The sequence below is a fragment of the Protopterus annectens genome, chromosome 1.part0, assembly GCF_019279795.1.
Source record: "Protopterus annectens isolate FY-2018-M chromosome 1.part0, PAN1.0, whole genome shotgun sequence".
NCBI classification, from domain to species: domain Eukaryota; kingdom Metazoa; phylum Chordata; order Ceratodontiformes; family Protopteridae; genus Protopterus; species Protopterus annectens.
In genome coordinates, this window is record NC_056725.1 from 808,659,623 (window position 1) to 808,679,227 (window position 19,605).

A 19,605-nucleotide genomic window follows, 5' to 3' on the forward strand; every position below is an offset into this window, starting at 1 on the left:
GATTATTTTCCTTCATCCTAGTGAGTAAATATGTTTGCCTATGCCATAGACTTCCCTAACTTTAAACTACATTCTATTACATTGAAAGAAGCCTGAGGAACAGAGTAACCCGAACACTTTCTACTCATATGGCTTTTTATGCAGTGGCATATTGCATAATACCGTACGAGCCCTACCTTAAAGGGTCTAGGTTTTTTCTCACAGAAAATTGTGGTTTTCTACTTTTGTGGATGCATGGCTAATTTGTTTAGAAGAGTTGCAGACAGGCACTATTGTGACTATGAATGTGGAAGTGTTTTCCTTGTATTACTTGTTTTAATGAACAATGTTTTCTTGAATTGAAATGCTCATGACCCAAGTTTCTTTCTATATCTTTTACATGAGTAATGGCCATCACACTGCGAATAGAAAGCAAGCAGGAAAGATTATATTTAAAGTAATAACAGTTCTACTCTAATGGGACTTTACAATGAGCAAGTTTTTGTTAATGAGCTCTAGACCAATAATGGATGCTTCCTTATGATATAACCCAATGGTAAACACTTCCTGATCATATCACCCTATCAAAATATTATGCTGTTTAATATTGAACCAATTATAATAGTGTCCTATACTCAGTACATTAACATTTATTTCAATGATATTTAACAGTATAGCAGGAGTACAGCACATTTCTACACTACAATACATTGTAGGGTCTATATTAGAACACCGAACATTCAAAATGTCAAGTGTTCTAATATCGAACCCTACCAATCGAAAATACTAAACATCGAACATTCAGAACAGCGATTTTTTTCCTAAGGAAAAAAATTGCTGTTCCAAAACACATACACACAACACAAGCACACCAAACAAACAGCCATCCACACACATACACCTAAACTCTTGCACCTAACCTCACACTAAACTATACACACACCACTAACTATACACTTACCTTAACCCAAACCCTAACCCTAAGGTCCATCACTCTTGCACATTCACCTCACCCATGCCCTAACCCTAACTCACTTACCCCACCCTAACCCTCACATCCACACAATCTCACACTTACCTGACTCACGCCCTAACTCACCTAACCCCCCTAACCCTCATGTCCACACAGTCGCACACATACCTAACCCTCACCCTAACTCACCTAACCCGTCTTAACCCTCATGTCCACACAATCACACACATAAATTACCCGTACCCTAACCCTAACTAACCTAACCCGCAGTCAATCGCACACTTACCTGAACCTGACCCGTCACTTTCCACCAGAACGCTGAAAATACCGAAGCAACAGAAACGGACAACCAAATTCTTTCCCTGGGAAAAAAATTCGGTTTTCTGTTTCTTCAATATTTTTAGCATTCGCTGAAAACGGGTTGATATTAGAACACTCTACATTTTAAATGTTATATACATACATATATACATTATATATATGTCAAAGGTGACACAACCACACCACTGTTTGAAATACTTCAGACACACTGACGTCCCACTCACCAGGCTGAACAAGGAGAGGGTCACAGTAAGCTGCCTATCGGGCGCTAGAATCCACCACATAACACAAGCACTCGGGTCACTCCACGGCAAGTACAAATATGACACAATCATTGTCCATGCTGGTGTGAATGACCTGAGACGTACCTCCCTGGACTACATGAAAAGAGGAGCTCTCTGATTATGTAGCCCAGGCAGGTATGACCCTAACCCTGAGCAGTATCCTTCCTTCACCAAGAATGATGCCACAACATAGAGACAAGATGATCAGCTTTAACAGTTGGCTTAATGTCTGGTGTCATTCAAAGGGGATCCAGCGTCTGTCTGCCTGGGATGACATGCTTGACAAGCCACGCCTTGCACCTGTCACCCCTGGGATTCCAGATATTGGCTAAGGCTCTTGCCACCCCTATAGTGCCTTTTTTAGGCAAGGCTCAAATTCTAAACCTACCACCCTAGAAAACAAAAATGGGAAGAAACTGAGGGTAATGCTGCTTAATGCCAGACGTCTAAATCTCAAAATGCACGAGTCCCTTCTCAGTATGGAGAACATCGATGTCTGTGCTGTAACTGAAACCTGGTTCAAGGCTCCTGAGAGCACCCCGCACTATTAGGTTTTACCTCATATCATGCATTCCGCCCCAAAACCCAGACCACACTACAAAAGGAGGGGTGTATCCATATTCATAAAGGATACCCACACCTCCAGGTTGGTGGCAACCTAAGCTCGGAAACCATCCAGGTGCAACTAACCATAGGCAAACTGCTCTACAAATTGTAGCATGCTACAGGCCACCCTCTCAAACTCAGGAACACCACACAGCCTTCCTGAAGACACTGGAGGGTATAAATGTATCTCCAAACACCATCATATTGGGTGACTTCAACTACCCGAATATAGACTGGGAACATTACTCAAGCCCTAACTTTCTAGCCCAACGGTTCCTGGAGTTCATAAATTCAAATGCCATGGAACAGCTAGTCACTGTTCCCAGAGAGGAGAAAATATACTAGATCTCATTATCACAAACATGGGGACAAAATGCTCCACACTGGAAGTATATCCCTCATTGGTGAGATCTGATCATAAACTAATCTCACTGGAAATCCACATCCCGCCCCACCCCAAACAAAAAAGACCACAGTGAAGAACTTAGCAAACGTAACACTACTCAAGACTGGTGTGGTATCCTTCAAGGCCCTGAGACAGTGGAAAACACAACCTAAGCAAGCCCTTACAAATGCCTTCTATGAACACCGCCAGGACTGCATGGATCAGGCAATTCCAAATAAAACCAAGACTCTTTCCACAAAGGGCAAACGTCCAGTCTGGTGGACCCCAGCCATTAACAAACTTTACAATAAGAGGAGAAAGCTACTACATGATAGAACAAAATCCATAAAAAGTCACCCTGATCATTATTAGTAAAAAATATGAGCACTCATAAAATCAACTAAGGCCAATTTTGAGAGAAAATGTATTCAAAGGACAATCATAAGGCCTTTTTCAGTTATGTTAGGAACCTGGGTGGAAACTCCCAGATATGCTCAGAATTAGTCCAAATGATACAAAATCACTGAACCCACAGACATTGCCAACATACTGGCAGACAGGTTCAGTGCAAAGGAGAGATAACTATCCCAGCGGAGTGTAGCCTCCCAGACATCTCAAATGCGCAGGTGAAAGCTGCTCTAAAGCTAAAAACACAGCATCAATGGGACCAGATGGTGTCCCCTGTGTGCTACTTAATCTCAGCCTTACCACAGGATACGTGCCCAAGGAGACGGCAACTGTGGTCCCACTCACAAAGGTAGTGCCTGTATGGACCCTGGTAATTACATAAGCTTAACAAGTCTAGTCTGCAAAGCTATGGAGAGGATCATAATGGAGCTCATAAACAAACATATAGGGACTTGCAGACATTGGACCCGACCCAGTTTGGCTTCGTCAAGGGAAGATCATGCCTTTTGAACTTGGTCGACTTCTTGAAACAGTCACCAAAGCCATTGATGAGAGAAAGGCAGTCCATACAGCCTACCTTGACCTTGACACAATACCCACTGGTATTGTAAAAAACTTACCAGCTTAAATGTAAACCCATATGTCACAAGATGGGTTGCAAACTGACTTAAGGACAGAACCCACAGGGTTAGAGTTGCTGGCACTATGTCAGACTCACAAGTGGTGTCCCACAGGGCTCGGTTGGCCCCATCTACTTCAGAAGTACAGGCCAACATGGGAGGTCTTTGACAAAGTTTGCAGACGACTGCAAACTGGGCACCATAGTGGAAAGTGCATCGGACACGGATATCCTTCAGAAGGGACTCACGGAAACAGATAGCTGGTGCCAGAGCCATGGCCTGAAGTTAAACGCCAAAAATGTATAGTCATACCCTTCGGGAAAAACAGGTAACCCAAGCTACCATATAGGTGGCAATCCACTAAGCACAGAAGAGGTTATCAGGACCTGGGGACCCAGGTTGACAGTGGCCTTTCTTTTGACACTCACGTTGCTAAAGTGGTTAGAAAGACCTTCTACATTGCCCACCTGATCATGAAGGGATTCACATCCAGATCTAGTGAGGTCATTGTTCCCCTGTACTCTTCACTTATCAGACCAATGATCGAGTACAATGCCCCATTCGGGATGTATCGACATCTGCAGCAATTGGAGAGACCCCAAAAGTTTCTCACCAAAGGATAAGGGACTCCAAAATCTGTCATATGCTGCCAGATTGAAGAAACTCCAGCTCTATTCAGTCGCTGCTCAGAGGTGACATGTGCCTGACATACAAGGTCATGTCCATGTATTACTGGACATGCTCCACCTCAAAAATTCCAAATCCACCAAAACCACTAGAGCAAGCGACTTAAACCTTAGCACGGATATAAATAGGACATGCTGGAGGGATAGATTTATCACTCAGAGACACTCTATGCTGTGGAATAGAGTCCCGGTCCATGTGAGGCAGAGCACCTCGCTGGCTCTGTTCAAGAGAAATCTTGACCTGTGGATGGGAGATTGTAGGTTTACCCCGGGAATCATCTCTGTGTCACTGCTGGACAGAGGCACAACAAACTAATGGGTACAGTATTTTTTCATATAAGGGGCTAGGCTTATAAATGCCTTGGGGCAGATAGCCTAGTATAAACCTATGAACCTATTTAATGCTTTTTGTGGTCTGGATCATTTGTTGGGAATAACACAGTATCATTTTTTTTGTTGAAAAATGAGTTACACAATGCAAGGTAACAAAACCACACCACTGTTTGAAATACTTTTATTTAAAGTTTTTTATGGTCTGGATCATTTGTTTGGAATAACAAAGTACAGTCTTTTGTTGAAAAATGTGTTACAAAGTGCCAGATGAATATTGTCTATTTCTTCCATGTTCCTCTGCAACCTTATTTCTGTCAACAAATAAATTTATATGCATGTGAAACATTGCCTATACATAATTTGAACAGAAAAATTAAAAGATATACTTACTTGCCAGTACTGTGGTGATGACAATTCTACAATATGAACTGGTGAATGGATAATGTTTGATTGTTTAGTACCAAGTTTCAATGTCTCATGTTACCTTGATATACATTTACAGTTTACATTATAATATATGACCGGATGTTTTGACTTGATGGGATGTTCCATACTTGACTAAATTGTATATAAATACTGGAACTAGTCATAATTTTTATATTTTCTGAAGAAGTTCCACAGCAATAAAGGGACAAAAGCACTAAGCACATGTTCAGTGTTTTCTTTGTGCCTTGTTTTGAAGTTTTTATTATTATTTGTTTAAATTCTTCATGATTATTTCACAGTTTGTATTGTTTTTAAGTATATTTCTTTTCTACTTCAATGGCCGAAGAAACTACCACTGAACCTGGCTCCAGCAGCCAAATTTTATTTGATACCATCCCATCTCAGCTCCTGACAATGCATACTATTCCACAGGACTTATTTCAATAAATTCAGGAACTAACAGCATCGAATGTTAAATCACAGTCATTGCATATGAACTTAATAACACAGGATGCATATCGGCTTTCAACAGAAGATGGCTCGAATCATTCCAATAGGACAACTTCAAGTATCTCTTCCACTGCAACTACTGAGCCTAATACAAGAGATCTCAGAAACATAGATGACTCAAACCTTCTCAATTTCCTAAAAATAAATAACATAACAAACCCTTTTGAAGAACTATTACAGGGAGAAACTAATAGAACAAACACTTCACCAGTTCAAACAGCAATGACGGAACAAGAATATACCAACACTTGCAGATCTCTCTTATTCAGACTGGAAAAAATACTGGTTTCATATAAGAACATTAAGTTTGATAACCTCTACTTTCTGACTTGCCAACAGAATACAATAGTACCACAAGGTCTAAGACTCAATAGATTCCCTAAAAGGACTACTAAAGATTCTCCATTGTATGCAGAATTAGTTACAATGTTCAATGAAATGAGCTTACAAATGGTAAAGTCAGTGATTTCACATAACAGTCTAACATTGGATGAAATGGCCAAAGACATCACAGACTTAACATAACACAATCCTACAACATCAGGGATTTCAACAAAATCAGCACATCATTTTTGGTATACACCCATGGATATGCCGGCATGTGGCCACCATGACACAAAGAAAAAAAAAAACTCCAAAGGGGCATTTTACAATATAAAAACCAACAACCTTCCCCTCTAGCTTTGGATAAAAAGTACAATCATGTGAAGTACACTACAGCAGACCCAACTACAACTTCAACAGCCTACAAACACTGGCTCCTTATGCGAATATGGAAGTACATTTCACTAACACAGAACTATTAAGTCCACAGGACATTGTCAGCACCCCCACTACTCCCTTGCAAAATAATACTCCTTCACTGCAGGATACACCAACTAATAAACCTACTTCCAACACTACAATATTCAAAATGAAATGCTGTACAACAATTGCCAATGAAGTAAAGTTGTCTTGGAGAATAGGTAGTGTTGTTAAATGATATAAAACTTTTAAAGGTGCAACATATATAGCAAAAAACTTGCATAAATTTCCAGTACTTTAATTAAATTCACTTACAAGATATTCACGCTGTGAATACAGTTATATTATAGCGAAATGATGGCTCCAAAGTATCCAGTCTTATGATGGCTCCAATGTATCCAGTCTTTTTAGTCTGATATACAAAGTATCCACACTGAAGATGTAGTAGCTGCTGTGTGACTGTGATTAACTGTGATACAGCTTAACCAGTCTAACAGATCAAATAAGAGCTTCTAGCTTTAATGGCAGTTAAAATCATTTTATTGTAGAAAAAGTTAAAATCTTCATGCAGAATAAAACAGTCCCTCTGCATCCCAAATGATAAGTGCTTTTGGTATCTTCTTCAAATCGTAGAGATTGGGATTAGAAGTTCCTTTTTATAGTGCTTACTTCTTTTACTGTTGGGACAATCATTCAATCATCACACTGTCAATCAGCTGTTTAAATGCACCAATCCTCTTTCCTCTCAGCTGGGGGTGTTCCATTTCCTATACCTTTTGCTTTTGAGGGGTGTGACCAATCATGAATTATTAAGCCAGACACACCTCCATGTTAGCTAATAGTTGGTCTTCTAGCTTTTAGTATAGGTTTCAGTGGAATGATGTTATTCAAACATGGCTCAATATCAGCATGGAGGTTCACAATCCACTTACTCTCCCTGCATTCAGTAATATTTTCAATGTCACCTTTCCTTATTCCACTATATACATTCTCTATCACCTTATAAGTGAAAGAATGACTGACATTTCTTTCAGCATGTGCTGCTAAAGCATTATGTGGATCTTTATTTGTAACGTCTCTTTGATGTCTCAAAATGTGATTTTTACATCTGATTAGTTTTTCCTACATAGAATGCAGGGCATAGTTTACAGGTAGCCATGTACACCACATTGGGGGTTACACAAGTGGCTTTGACATTAAAGGTGTATTTCTTCTTTGTCCTTGGATGTTCAAATTCATTATTACAGACAATCAGTGGGGGATGTTCAAATTCATTATTACAGACAATCAGTGGGCATGCTGTGCAATGGCCACACTTGAACGTGCCTTTATGTCCAATGATTTTATGTTTGCTAAACCCATCCTTTGTGCAAAGTAACCTCTTCAAATTTTTCTTATTCTTGTAGCCAAAGCAGGGTGTTTCACCTACAATGTCTTTTAGCTTGGCATCCTGGGTGAGGATTGGCCAAAACTGCCTTATTATAGATTTAACTTGTGTGTTGTCTGTGCTGTAGGTTAACATCACTCTGGTGGTTCTGTCTTCTGTCTTGTTTTTCTTTGAGATAACCTCTTGAACATTCACATATTTTTCATTATAGCCTCTATTTCTTAGGTTTTGTTGTAGGGACAAAATTTCCTTTTCTCTTGTCTCATCTTTGCTACATCTTTTATGTATTCTTTGTGTTTCATTTCGCATAATATTTTTAGTGACATGTTTAGGATGCATGCTGCTTTTCAACAAAGAATGATTTCTCCATGTATTTTTTTCGATGTAATTCGGTTTCCAACATGTTACCTTGATATACATTTACAGTTTACATTATAATAACATTCACATCCAAAAATGCACCTTGATTATGAGAGTGTTCTGCTGTAAAGCTTAAAAAAGGTGTAGTCCTATTTAGATATTGATGGAATGATTCGAATTGTGGTACGGTTCCTTCCCATAGAATAAAAAGATCATCCACAAATCGACCATAACATTTGATGCATTCATACCATGGATTATTTAAATTCAATACACGCTCCAGCTCCCAGTCTACAAGCACAAGATTTGAGTAGCTGTTTGCACAGTGGGTGCCCATGGCTACCCCCCCCCCATTTTTGCCAACAGATTGATGTACCATACACAAAATAATTATTTTCCAGTATTAAATCTAATAATGCACAAATCCTACTGGTTTCATTAACAGTTTTTTTGTGGCTTAAGATCTTTCTTACAGCTTCTACGCCTGCTTCGTTGGGAATGGAAGTGAATAAACTATTCACATCCAGGGTGGTCACAAGTGGGTGGTCATAATCCATGATGTTATTCATGGTTTGATTTTTCTTTCTTAAGAAGTCATCAGTATCCTGCAGAACTGTATCACAAGATTTTAAAATAGTTCTCAATTCTTTCTCCACAAGCAGTGACATTGTTTCTGTCGGCCACCCTTGTCCTGCTGCTATAGGCCGTAGTGGAGAGTTATGAAGGTCCTTATGAATCTTAGGAAGTCCATTTGTATTCTGAACAGTGGGTTTTGTGATATTAAAAAAATTGTAAAGGTCCAGATCTACTTGGCCTTCAGTCAACATATCCTGAAGTAAGGAAGACACTTTTTGTATAGTTCGATTAAACTGGATTGGTGCAACTCTATAATATGTCTTCTCATCTTGTAACATGGTGGTCATTTTCTTCTTATACCAACTGGTATCCATAACCACTATAGTACCTCCTTTGTCTGCTGGTTTGATTACAGCATTCTCATTTTGTTGTAAGTTGCATAAGGTAATGTTTCTATAATGTTTAGTATGTGTATCCATTCTTAATTTCTCATCTGCATTATTACACAGCTGCATGAACAGTTCCACAGCAGGATGGGCTACAGGTGCAAATGTACTTGGTTTCCTTAAGGTTCTAACTTGTTCTGTGTTTGTGCCATAAATATTTCTTAATGTCACATTACATCCAAAATGCTTTATGTCTATAACAAATTCATTCATATCGGATCTTAAAGAGAACAGAAGTTTCTGCTTGGGTCAATTCATATTGAGAAATATTCACCACTATAGAACTGTTTAATTCAGTATTTTATTTCTTTTTCTCTCTTGACTGTGAGTTTGTGGGTTCTTGTAACTGGTTTGATTCACAAAAACTGGAAGTTGTGTGATGGGGAGAAATGTACTCCCTTTCTTGGGAACAGTTCCTGTTTCTGTGGATGTTTCAACAATCCTATCTAACGTAGTGGCCACAGGTGCCCCTGTAATATATATTTTTTCTTATTCTTGTAGCCAAAGCAGGGTGTTTCACCTACAATGTCTTTTACCTTGGCATCCTGGGTGAGGATTGACCAAAACTGCCTTATTATAGATTTAACTTGTGTGTTGTCTGTGCTGTAGGTTAACATCACTCTGGTGGTTTTGTCTTCTGTCTTATTTTTCTTTGAGATAACCTCTTGAACATTCACATCTTTTCATTATAGCTTCTATTTCTTAGGTTTTGTTGTAGAAACAAAATTTCCTTTTCTCTTGTCTCATCTTTGCTACATCTTTTATGTATTCTTTGTGTTTCATTTTGCATAATATTTTTAGTAACATGTTTAGGATGCATGCTGCTTTTCAACAAATAATGATTTTTCCATGTATTTTTAGGATGTAATTCGGTTTCCAACATGTTTTCATTTATACTATTTATGAATTCATTATTTTGTTTTTGTTTGTTCTAAGAAAAAAAGAAAGAAAAAGGAATAGAATTTATTGTTATTTATATTCTTTTTATTTTTGATTGTCTTTCTATATTGATTATATTTTATTTTCATCATTTAGTTTCAGACCAAATATTCCTTAGACAGGAAATGATGTAATTAGACTTTAATGACACTGAGTATGTATTGCAGTTGTTATATTGCTTCATGTTATGCACCACTGATGAAAGCAACAAGCTGAAACCGCTCTGGTTTTCTTAATAAATCTTCACGCTCCCAAGGTGCTGGCTCTCTTTTTTGTCTTGTCATAGCTTTGAATACAGCACAGGAAAATGAGGACAGGTTCACTTCATTCCCTCTACCCATCTGTTTGGATTTACAACGTGTCAGGAACATTATTACAAACAACCGGGACATTATTTCTAAAACCCAAGGTATGTGTCCAATTCTAGGAACAGAACCAACTTTCATGCATAAGAGAACAAAATCTTTAAGACAATCTTTTGAAAACACAGATACAACTTTTTTGTTATGCCTAATGACCTGACAAAGTTGCCTGCAGGTATGTTTACTTGTGGGGCCTGGAGGGCTTGCCAGCACATTTCACTGCAATGTTGTAATTACCTTCAACAAAGACTATGACTGTAACACCTTTTGGGTTGTTTATGCGGCTTCTTGTAAAACATGTTCAAATTTTTACATAGGAAAAAACACAAAAATTATCTACTAGGATCAAATAACACTGTGTCGCCATTAGAAATCATGACTACAAAAATGCGTTGGGTAAACATAACCACTCATGCAATGATTTTGTCTCATTTCAGTTCTTTATTTTGGAACAGATTAATTTATCAATAGGGGATATGGACACGTTCCTAGAATTTAAGAAACTGAAATGGCAACTTCTACACGAAGTGGACGCGTGCCCAGGACTTAATGAAAACATAAATATTAAATGTGCTACAATAACTTGTTCATTATTTATCAACCCCATAAGAATTCATCTGAAATAGATAATAAATTATATGATAACAATATGACGATCATTTCATATTAATGCTTTCTCTTTAAGAGTTTACTATAAAATTTCATTGTTCTTGCTAAAAAAACATTTTCACTTGCAATATATTTCTTGGATTCACAAAGCTCCATGCAAGAATAAGGCTATTCTTGCACGGAGTGGTTCATGTCCGTTTAGGATAGTAGCGCACCTTGCATATGCATGAAGGCATGCTGCTATCTAAACTAAATGGACATGAACCAGGAACAAGTGCAGGGGGCGTGTATCAGCAGTGCCAGCACCTGAAATATGCCCCTTCACTCTGAAAGTGCTGTACAGCACTTTCTGACACAGATGAGTGTCAAACTATATAATATTAGACCCTGGCTCTAATGTTATATAGTAAATGAGTGTCGGCAGACACTAAAATGTAAATAGCTAACATTTCAGTGTCTGCAGACACTGAAAAAAAATAAATACCACAAACACCTAGAAGGCAGCAGCCTTCAAGTAGACACTCCTCAAATGTATGCACTATTTCCCTACATGCATGGAAGCAGCAGGGCAAGAGGAAAGGGATAAAAAATAAAATTGTAACAATTATAGTGGCAACACAGTATAAAGCAGTGAAGACAACCATGCAGCTCAGTTCAATTAAAATAAATCTCAGATGTAGAATCCAAAACAGCAGCTTTATTTCGTGCACATAGATGGTAAGCACTTTCACAAATCAGCTTCCTCAGACCATTAAAACAATGTGCCAGTGGTTAATGAATCCTTAAATACCTTTACTAAAACAATTATAACATCATGTCACACTTTTAATTAATAGCTCCATATTAAAGGGACAGAGTTAAAAACAGTCGTGCATTCTACTTCATATATAAAATACAGAATATATATCATACAAAAATCAATATGTACATGTATACATATACCCATGAGATGAAAAAGGGAGTATAATAGCTATGATAAAGTTATTAGCAAATTTTTAAATTACTAAACATTACTACAATCCATAAAAGTTAAATCAACTACCTAACACGCATACTCTTAGACTTAAGAAAGGGTCTAATGGAGGCCCTCTCATGCAGTCCCTTTCCCATATCAGCTCTTAAGTGCATAATCCATTTAACTTCCCTTTCTTCAGTGATATTCCTAACACCCCCCCCCCCGGAAGTTTGGTTGAATAACCTCCACTGCCATGAATCTAAAGACATGGTCCTGTCCTGTCAAAATCACATGTTTGGCTAAAGCATAAGTAACCAAACCAATCCTGATATTATAAATATGCTCTCTAATCCTGTCCTTAAGGTATCTAGCTGTCTTCCCTATATAAAACGATTGACAGATTATGCAGACAGCGAGATAGACTACATGTTGAGTATTACAATTCAATGAACACCTGAAGCAATGTTTTATCCCTGTATCAGGATGTGTAAATTTCCCAGTCATGTCTATGTAACCACAAAAGTTATATTCACCACAAGGAATGGTCGCTGGTCTAGATGTATCCCTATGGTCAACATGTGGATAACAGAGCATCCTTTTTATGTTATGTTTGTTCTTGTATCTAAACTTGGATGTCTCACCAGTGATACTACTGATATCTGGATCTGTCATAAGGACATCGCAATGTTTGTTGAATATCTCATAGATCTTTCTATTATCTGTAGTATAGACCATAGGTATCTTAATCTCTGGATTTTGAGTAGGATATGCAGATCTCTCATCATCCCTAATGTTAGAAAAATAGGGCTTGGCCCTATCTAGCCTAAGGGAATCAGTGTCATGTAACCCTGTATCTAAATCATGCTGACCGCATCCACGTTGTAAATATCTATTCTTCAAACTTACCAGCTCAGACGAATAGCCTGTATCAGTATTATTCAATCTTGAAATACGCATTCCTTGTCCTTTCACCACATTACGAAAAAAGTAATTACGGTGCATACTCTGCCTATGTAGAAGTGTATTCCTATGACACTCCTTCCTAAACACTCCCATGTTGAAGGAACCATCATTTAACCTTTCCACAAAGACATCTAAAAATACCACCCTTGCAGGGGAAGAAAACATAATAAACTTCACATAGGTAGTAGCATCATTCATCTGTTCTGCAAATGTCTCCAACTGGTCTATGTCACCTGTCCAAATAAAAAAGACATCCACAAAATGTCGATAAAAAGACACATACCTATGAAAATACTCCATGGGAAACAAAACCTCTTCTTCCCAAAGTGCTAGAAACATGTTGGCGTAGCTATTGGCACAAGGTGTGCCCATAGCCATGCCATCACACTGTAGATAGACTACATCTTCAAACAAAAATATATTGTTTTCAAGAATGGTTTCTAGAAAGAGACCTGTCAAATTAACCAATCTCTCATCATATGCGCCATTTTTAAGCAAATAATGTCTCACATAATCAACCCCTTCCAAATTAGGTATAACTGCGAAGAGGGATTGCACATCCAAGGTTACAAGGATTAAGTTTGTATCTAAATCCAACCCACTAGTAAAAACATACAAATCCATTAAAAAATGTTTAGTGTCTCTCAGAATCAAAGGGTTCCGGTCAACAACTGGAGGAAGATATCTCTCTACATAAACAGAAAATGGTTCTGTACACCACCCCCTTCCAGACACTATAGGTCTCATGGGGGGGTTACTTCCATCCTTATGGATTTTAGGGAAACCTTGTATCACAGGTGTCAATGGGTCACTTACATTTAAATATTTATACAGTTCTACAGTGAACAATGCACTCTTAACCAAGTCATCCAACATAGCTTTAATTCTGTTCAGTCTGATGGTAACATCACTGTTATTAATATTACCATAAAATCTAACATCATTAAGCATTTCCCTCATGGATGATTGATAACTATTTTTATCCATTATTACAATAGGCCCGCCCTTGTCGGCCAGTCTTATGAGTATATCTGAGTCAGATTGTAACCTTCTCAGTGCATCACGTTCCTTAAAGCTCAAATTAGATCATGTTTTCTGAAGTGTATCAACATGTTGCACCTTACCAAAGCTTTTATGCAAGTCATCTTCAACTAGCTCATCAAAGACTAACACCAATGGGTGGTAACTAGGTACATAGGTACTCAATCTTTTAAAGTTAGCATCACCCATACATGCATCCCCTTCAAATTCCATTTTTAACATAACATTCCTGGTGAACATCTTTAAATCAATTAATACATCAGTAAGTTCACTGGAACGAGTGGGTATAAAACTTAGCCCTTTATTAAGGACAGAACATTCAAAAGAGTCCAAAACACATTGAGAAATGTTCCAAATCAAGCAGTCCCGACCTGATTCCACATTTTCTTGAGGGAGCAGTTGGACTGTCTCTCGGGGAAGATTTTCCACTTCTGCCTCCCTCAACTGATTGATCGTACCCTTCTCACACCTCTCTCCATAGGTATGGGTAAAGGGAACTGATAAAAACTTCCATTCACATTGCCACTTGTAGATGCACTAATATCAGTCCTTTGTATATCTTTAGGATGTACATCTGGTAGACACACAACATCATTGCTATTAAGGGTATCATTAGAAATGGGTGTGTTAACATTATGGGAAGGCATAGGCTCAGTATTACTGATATGTGTAGCCTCCCTTCTCTCAGATACTTGTATGGGTGTTGGAGCACTACCTCTGGACCCAGTGGGCTCAGTGGGGTCAGACCCTGGATTGGTATCATCTCCTGTCCCTACATTACCTCCAACACCCTGAATACCATGTCCATTATTGTAACTAATTCTAGACCATGTAAAAACATGGCTCATATGGAAATCCTTCATATCTCTATCCAATTTACTCCTTTTTTGTGCCAATGTTCTCCTTTCAAAAGTAGCAATGCTATCCAATAAGGCATCAAATGAAAAGTCTACTGCTGCCTTAGTAAACTGCGTGTACAAGGTAGTTTGTTGTTCTTTGATAGATTTCGTGAGACTTTCCTCTTCAGGTTTGAAAAAGTCTATAAGCAATGTAATATATAAGCAATGTCATATATTTAGCGCTCACCTCTAAATTAAGAAGCTGCCACTTCGCTAGCAACTCCGTAACAATGACAAACATGGTATTCGGGATGTTGGAGGTAACGTAGGGACAGGAGATGATACCAATCCAGGGTCCGACCCACCTGAGCCCACTGGGTCCAGAGGTAGCGCTCCAACACCCATACAAGTATCTGAGAGAAAGGAGGCTACGCATATCAGTAATACTGAGCCTATGCCTTCCCATAATGTTAACACACCCATTTCTAATGATACCCTTAATAGCAGTGATGTTGTGCGTCTACTAGATGTACTTCCTAAAGATATACAAAGGACTGATATTAGTGCATCTACAAGTGGCAATGTGAATGGAAGTTTTTATCAGTTCCCTTTACCCATACCTATGGAGAGAGGTGTGAGGAGGGTATGATCGATCAATCAAGGGAGGCAGAAGTGGAAAATATCCCCCAAGAGATAGTCCAACCGCTCTCTCAAGAAAATGTGGAATCAGGTCGGGACTGCTTGATTTGGAACATTTCTCAACGAGTTTTGGACTCTTTTGAATGTTCTGTCCTTAATAAAGGGCTAAGTTTTATACCCACTAGTTCCAGTGAACTTACTGATGTATTAATTGATTTAAAGACGTTCACCAGGAATGTTATATTAAAATTGGAATTTGGAGGGGATGCATGTATGGGTGATGCTAACTTTAAAAGGTTGCGTACCTATGTACCTAGTTACCACCCATTGGTGTTAGCCTTTGATAAGCTAGTTGAAGATGACTTGCATAAAAGCTTTGGTAAGGTGCAACATGTTGATACACCTCAGAAAACATGGTCTAATTTGAGCTTTAAAGAAGTGATGCTCTGAGAAGGTTACAATCTGACTCAGATATAGTCATCAGACCGGCCGACAAGGGCGGGCCTGTTGTAATAATGGATAAAAATAGTTATCAATCATCCATGAGGGAAATGCTTAATAATGTTAGATTTTATGGTAATATTAATAACAGTGATGTTACCATCAGATTGAACAGAATTAAAGCTATGTTGGATGACTTGGTTAAGAGTGCATTGATCACTGTAGATCTGTATAAATATTTAAATGTAAGTGACCCATTGACACCTGTGATACAAGGTCTCCCTAAAATCCATAAGGATGGAAGTAACCCCCCCATGAGACCTATAGTGTCTGGAAGGGGGTGGTGTACAGAACCATTTTCTGTTTATGTAGAGAGATATCTTCATCCAGTTGTTGACCAGAACCCTTTGATTCTGAGAGACACTAAACATTTTTAATGGATTTGTATGTTTTTACTAGCGGGTTGGATTTAGATACAAACTTAATCCTTGTAACCATGGATGTGCAATCCCTCTTCACAGTTATACCTAATTTAGAAGGGGTTGATTATGTTAGACGTTATTTGCTTAAACATGGCACATATGATGAGAGACTGGTTGATTTAATAGGTCTCTTTCTAGAAACCATTCTTGAAAACAATATATTTTTGTTTGAAGATGACCTCTATGGGCACACCTTGTGCCAATAGCTATGCCAGCATGTTTCTAGCACTTTGGGAAGAAGAGGTGTTGTTTCCCATGGAGCATTTCCATAGGTATGTGCCTTTTTATCAATGTTTTTTGGATGACGTCTTTTTTATTTGGACAGGTGACATAGACCAGTTGGCGAAATTTGTAGAACACATGAATGATGCTACTACCTATCTGAAGTTTACTATGTTTTCTTCCCCTACAAGGGTGGTATTTTTAGATGTCTTTGTGGAAAGGTTAAATGATGGTTTCTTCAACATGGGAGTGTTTAGGAAGGAGTGTCATAGGAATACACTTCCACATAGGCAGAGTATGCACCCTAATTACTTTTTTCGTAATGTGGTGAAAGGACAAGGAATGCGTATTTCAAGATTGAATAATACTGATACAGGCTATTCGTCTGAGCTGGTAAGTTTGAAGAATAGATATTTACAACGTGGATGCGGTCAGCATGATTTAGATACAGGGTTACATGACACTGATTCCCTTAGGCTAGATAGGGCCAAGCCCTATTTTTCTAACATTAAGGATGATGAGAGATCTGCATATCCTACTCAAAATCCAGAGATTAAGATACCTATGGTCTATACTACAGATAATAGAAAGATCTATGAGATATTCAACAAACATTGCGATGTCCTTATGACAGATCCAGATATCAGTAGTATCATTGGTGAGACACCCAAGTTTAGATACAAGAACAAACATAACATAAAAAGGATGCTCTGTTATCCACATGTTGACCATAGGGATACATCTAGACCAGCGACCATTCCTTGTGGTGAATATAACTTTTGTGGTTACATAGACATGACTGGGAAATGTACACATCCTGATACAGGGATAAAACATTGCTTCAAGTGTTCATCGAATTGTAATACTCAACATGTAGTCTATCTCACTGTCTGCATAATCTGTCAATTGTTTTATATAGGGAAGACAGCCAGATACCTTAAGAACAGGATTAGAGAGCATATTTATAATATCAGGATTGGTTTGGTTACTTATGCTTTAGCCAAACATGTGATTTTGACAGGACAGGACCATGTCTTTAGATTAATGGTAGTGGAGGTTATTCAACCAAACCTCCGGCGGGGAAATGTTAGGAATATTACTGAAGAAAGGGGAAGTTAAATGGATTATGCGCTTAAGAGCTGATATGAAAAAGGGACTGAATGAGAGGGCCTCCATTAGACCCTTTCTTAAGTCTAAGAGTATGCGTGTTAGGTAGTTGATTTAACTTTTATGGATTGTAGTAATGTTTAGTAATTTAAAAATTTTGATAATAACTTTATCATAGCTATTATACTCCCTTTTTCGTCTCGTAGGTATATGTATACATGTACATAATGATTTTTGTATGATATATATTCTGTATTTTATTTATGAAGTAGAATGCATGACTGTTTTTAACTCTGTCCCTTTAATATGGAACTATTAATTAAAAGTGTGACATGATGTCATAATTGTTTTAGTAAAGGTATTTAAGGATTCATTAACCACTGGCACATTGTTTTAATGGTTTGAGGGAGCTGATTTGTGAAACCACTTATCATCTATGTGCACGAAATAAAGCTGCTGTTTTGGATTCTACATCTGAGATTTATTTTAATTGAATTGAGCTGCATTGTTGTCTTTGCTGCTTTATACTCTGTCGCCACTATAATTATTTTTATCAGCAGCGTGACATTTGCTTTGGGGAGTGTTGACTTGTCATTTTTTAAAATTGTAACAATATTTTTTTCATGAAATTTTCATGAATCTGAAGTTTAAGTGTTGCGCAGCTTGTTTGCACGGCATGCCACTATGCTTAGCCTGGTTGAAATCCTGAAAATGAAAGACAAGTGCTAATGTGATAGAAAACGTCACCAAGCTGCTGTAGTTTAGTGATACTGCCATGGTATAGCATGTAGAGCATGCTTGGTTTGAATCCCCCTCTAACAAATTATTTAATAAATGTTTAAGGAATGTGAATGATAGATGTCAATCATATGGCTCACATATAGCACAGTAGGGGTGGGAATATGTAAAATATAAATGCAAAAAATAATTTATAAATTTAATGAAAAAAACAGATTTAAGCAATGCTTTGCTAGTGTAAGCATTGCTTACCTGCATTCAGCTCTGCTTAGCTGGTGTAAGCATTGCTATGCACATTTGTGGGGTGCTAAGCATAGTGCAGCATATTAAAACCGGCCAATCAAAAAAGTGTGGGAAAACTGCCCTATTTAAACCACACAGGCGGGAATACAGCCATAACCATTTGGGATTGCACACAGCAGGACCAAAATGGCTTGCGTTGGAGAAGGTGTGTGCTTCTGAGCACAATGTTGGGAAATACAGGAGTCTAGGGTCATGGTTGGGCTCCTAGTTAAAAACCATGATGGCAGGCTGCTGCAGGGCCAGTACCAGAGCTTGCAGTACAAAGCGGAGGCCTGGGACCAGCTTGCATGTGATCTCGCCAGTGCCACTGGCATACCCCTCGACTGGTGAGCAGGTATGTCATTACCATAATGACCTGAAGCAGAGGAGGGATGCACTCTTGGACCAGTGGATCCAAAAAGCCCGAGCGCAGGATGTCCCACCTGTCTGTAAGTATGCAGTTTTATGTATCTCTAAGTATGGAAAAAGTTTAACTTGTGACTGTGCTTGTGTGATTAATGTGTGATGTCTCCCCATACAGCTGCTGCAGAGAGGTACCAGAATGTGCAGGCTCATGCCCAACTCCTGGCCTGGCTGCATAGGTTGTATGGTGAGTACAGATTACCCCCTACTATTAGCAATAATAAATCAAAATTATAGCAATGGTAGTACTGTCTGTATATATAATTGTGCTGTAAATGTCAGGAATAAATGCCTGTGTCAGGCTGCCAGTGTTACACTGGAGTATTCCCAGCTGCTGTGTAATACAGATATCAGTAGCAGACAAGGTACAATATGCAGGAGAGGAATATTAGAATATTTAAGTGTGTCTGAGTGAACCTGCCAAGAAAGTGCCATGTCAGGGCTACTGTAACAGTTAAAAATGAAAAGCATTCCCCTGTGCACATCATGTAGGAACAGTAATTGTGGAGTTTGGAGTCG

At 38.4% G+C, this 19,605-nt stretch overlaps 1 protein-coding gene across 2 annotated transcripts in view; it reads right to left on the reverse strand.

Annotated features, from left to right (window-relative positions):
* The window catches only part of LOC122794660, a 146,930-nt gene that overhangs the window by 94,891 nt on the left and 32,434 nt on the right, over nt 1–19,605 (reverse strand). The window contains exon 2 of one of the 2 annotated variants that reach the window (XM_044063286.1): nt 7,763–9,975. The exons of the other annotated variant lie outside the window; for it this stretch is intronic. Coding sequence (XP_043919221.1) covers nt 8,280–9,257 — 978 coding nt within the window. The 5' untranslated portion in view covers nt 9,258–9,975 and the 3' untranslated portion in view covers nt 7,763–8,279. Of the gene's footprint in view, nt 1–7,762; nt 9,976–19,605 lie in introns of those variants that run through there. 2 annotated transcript variants of the gene reach the window in all.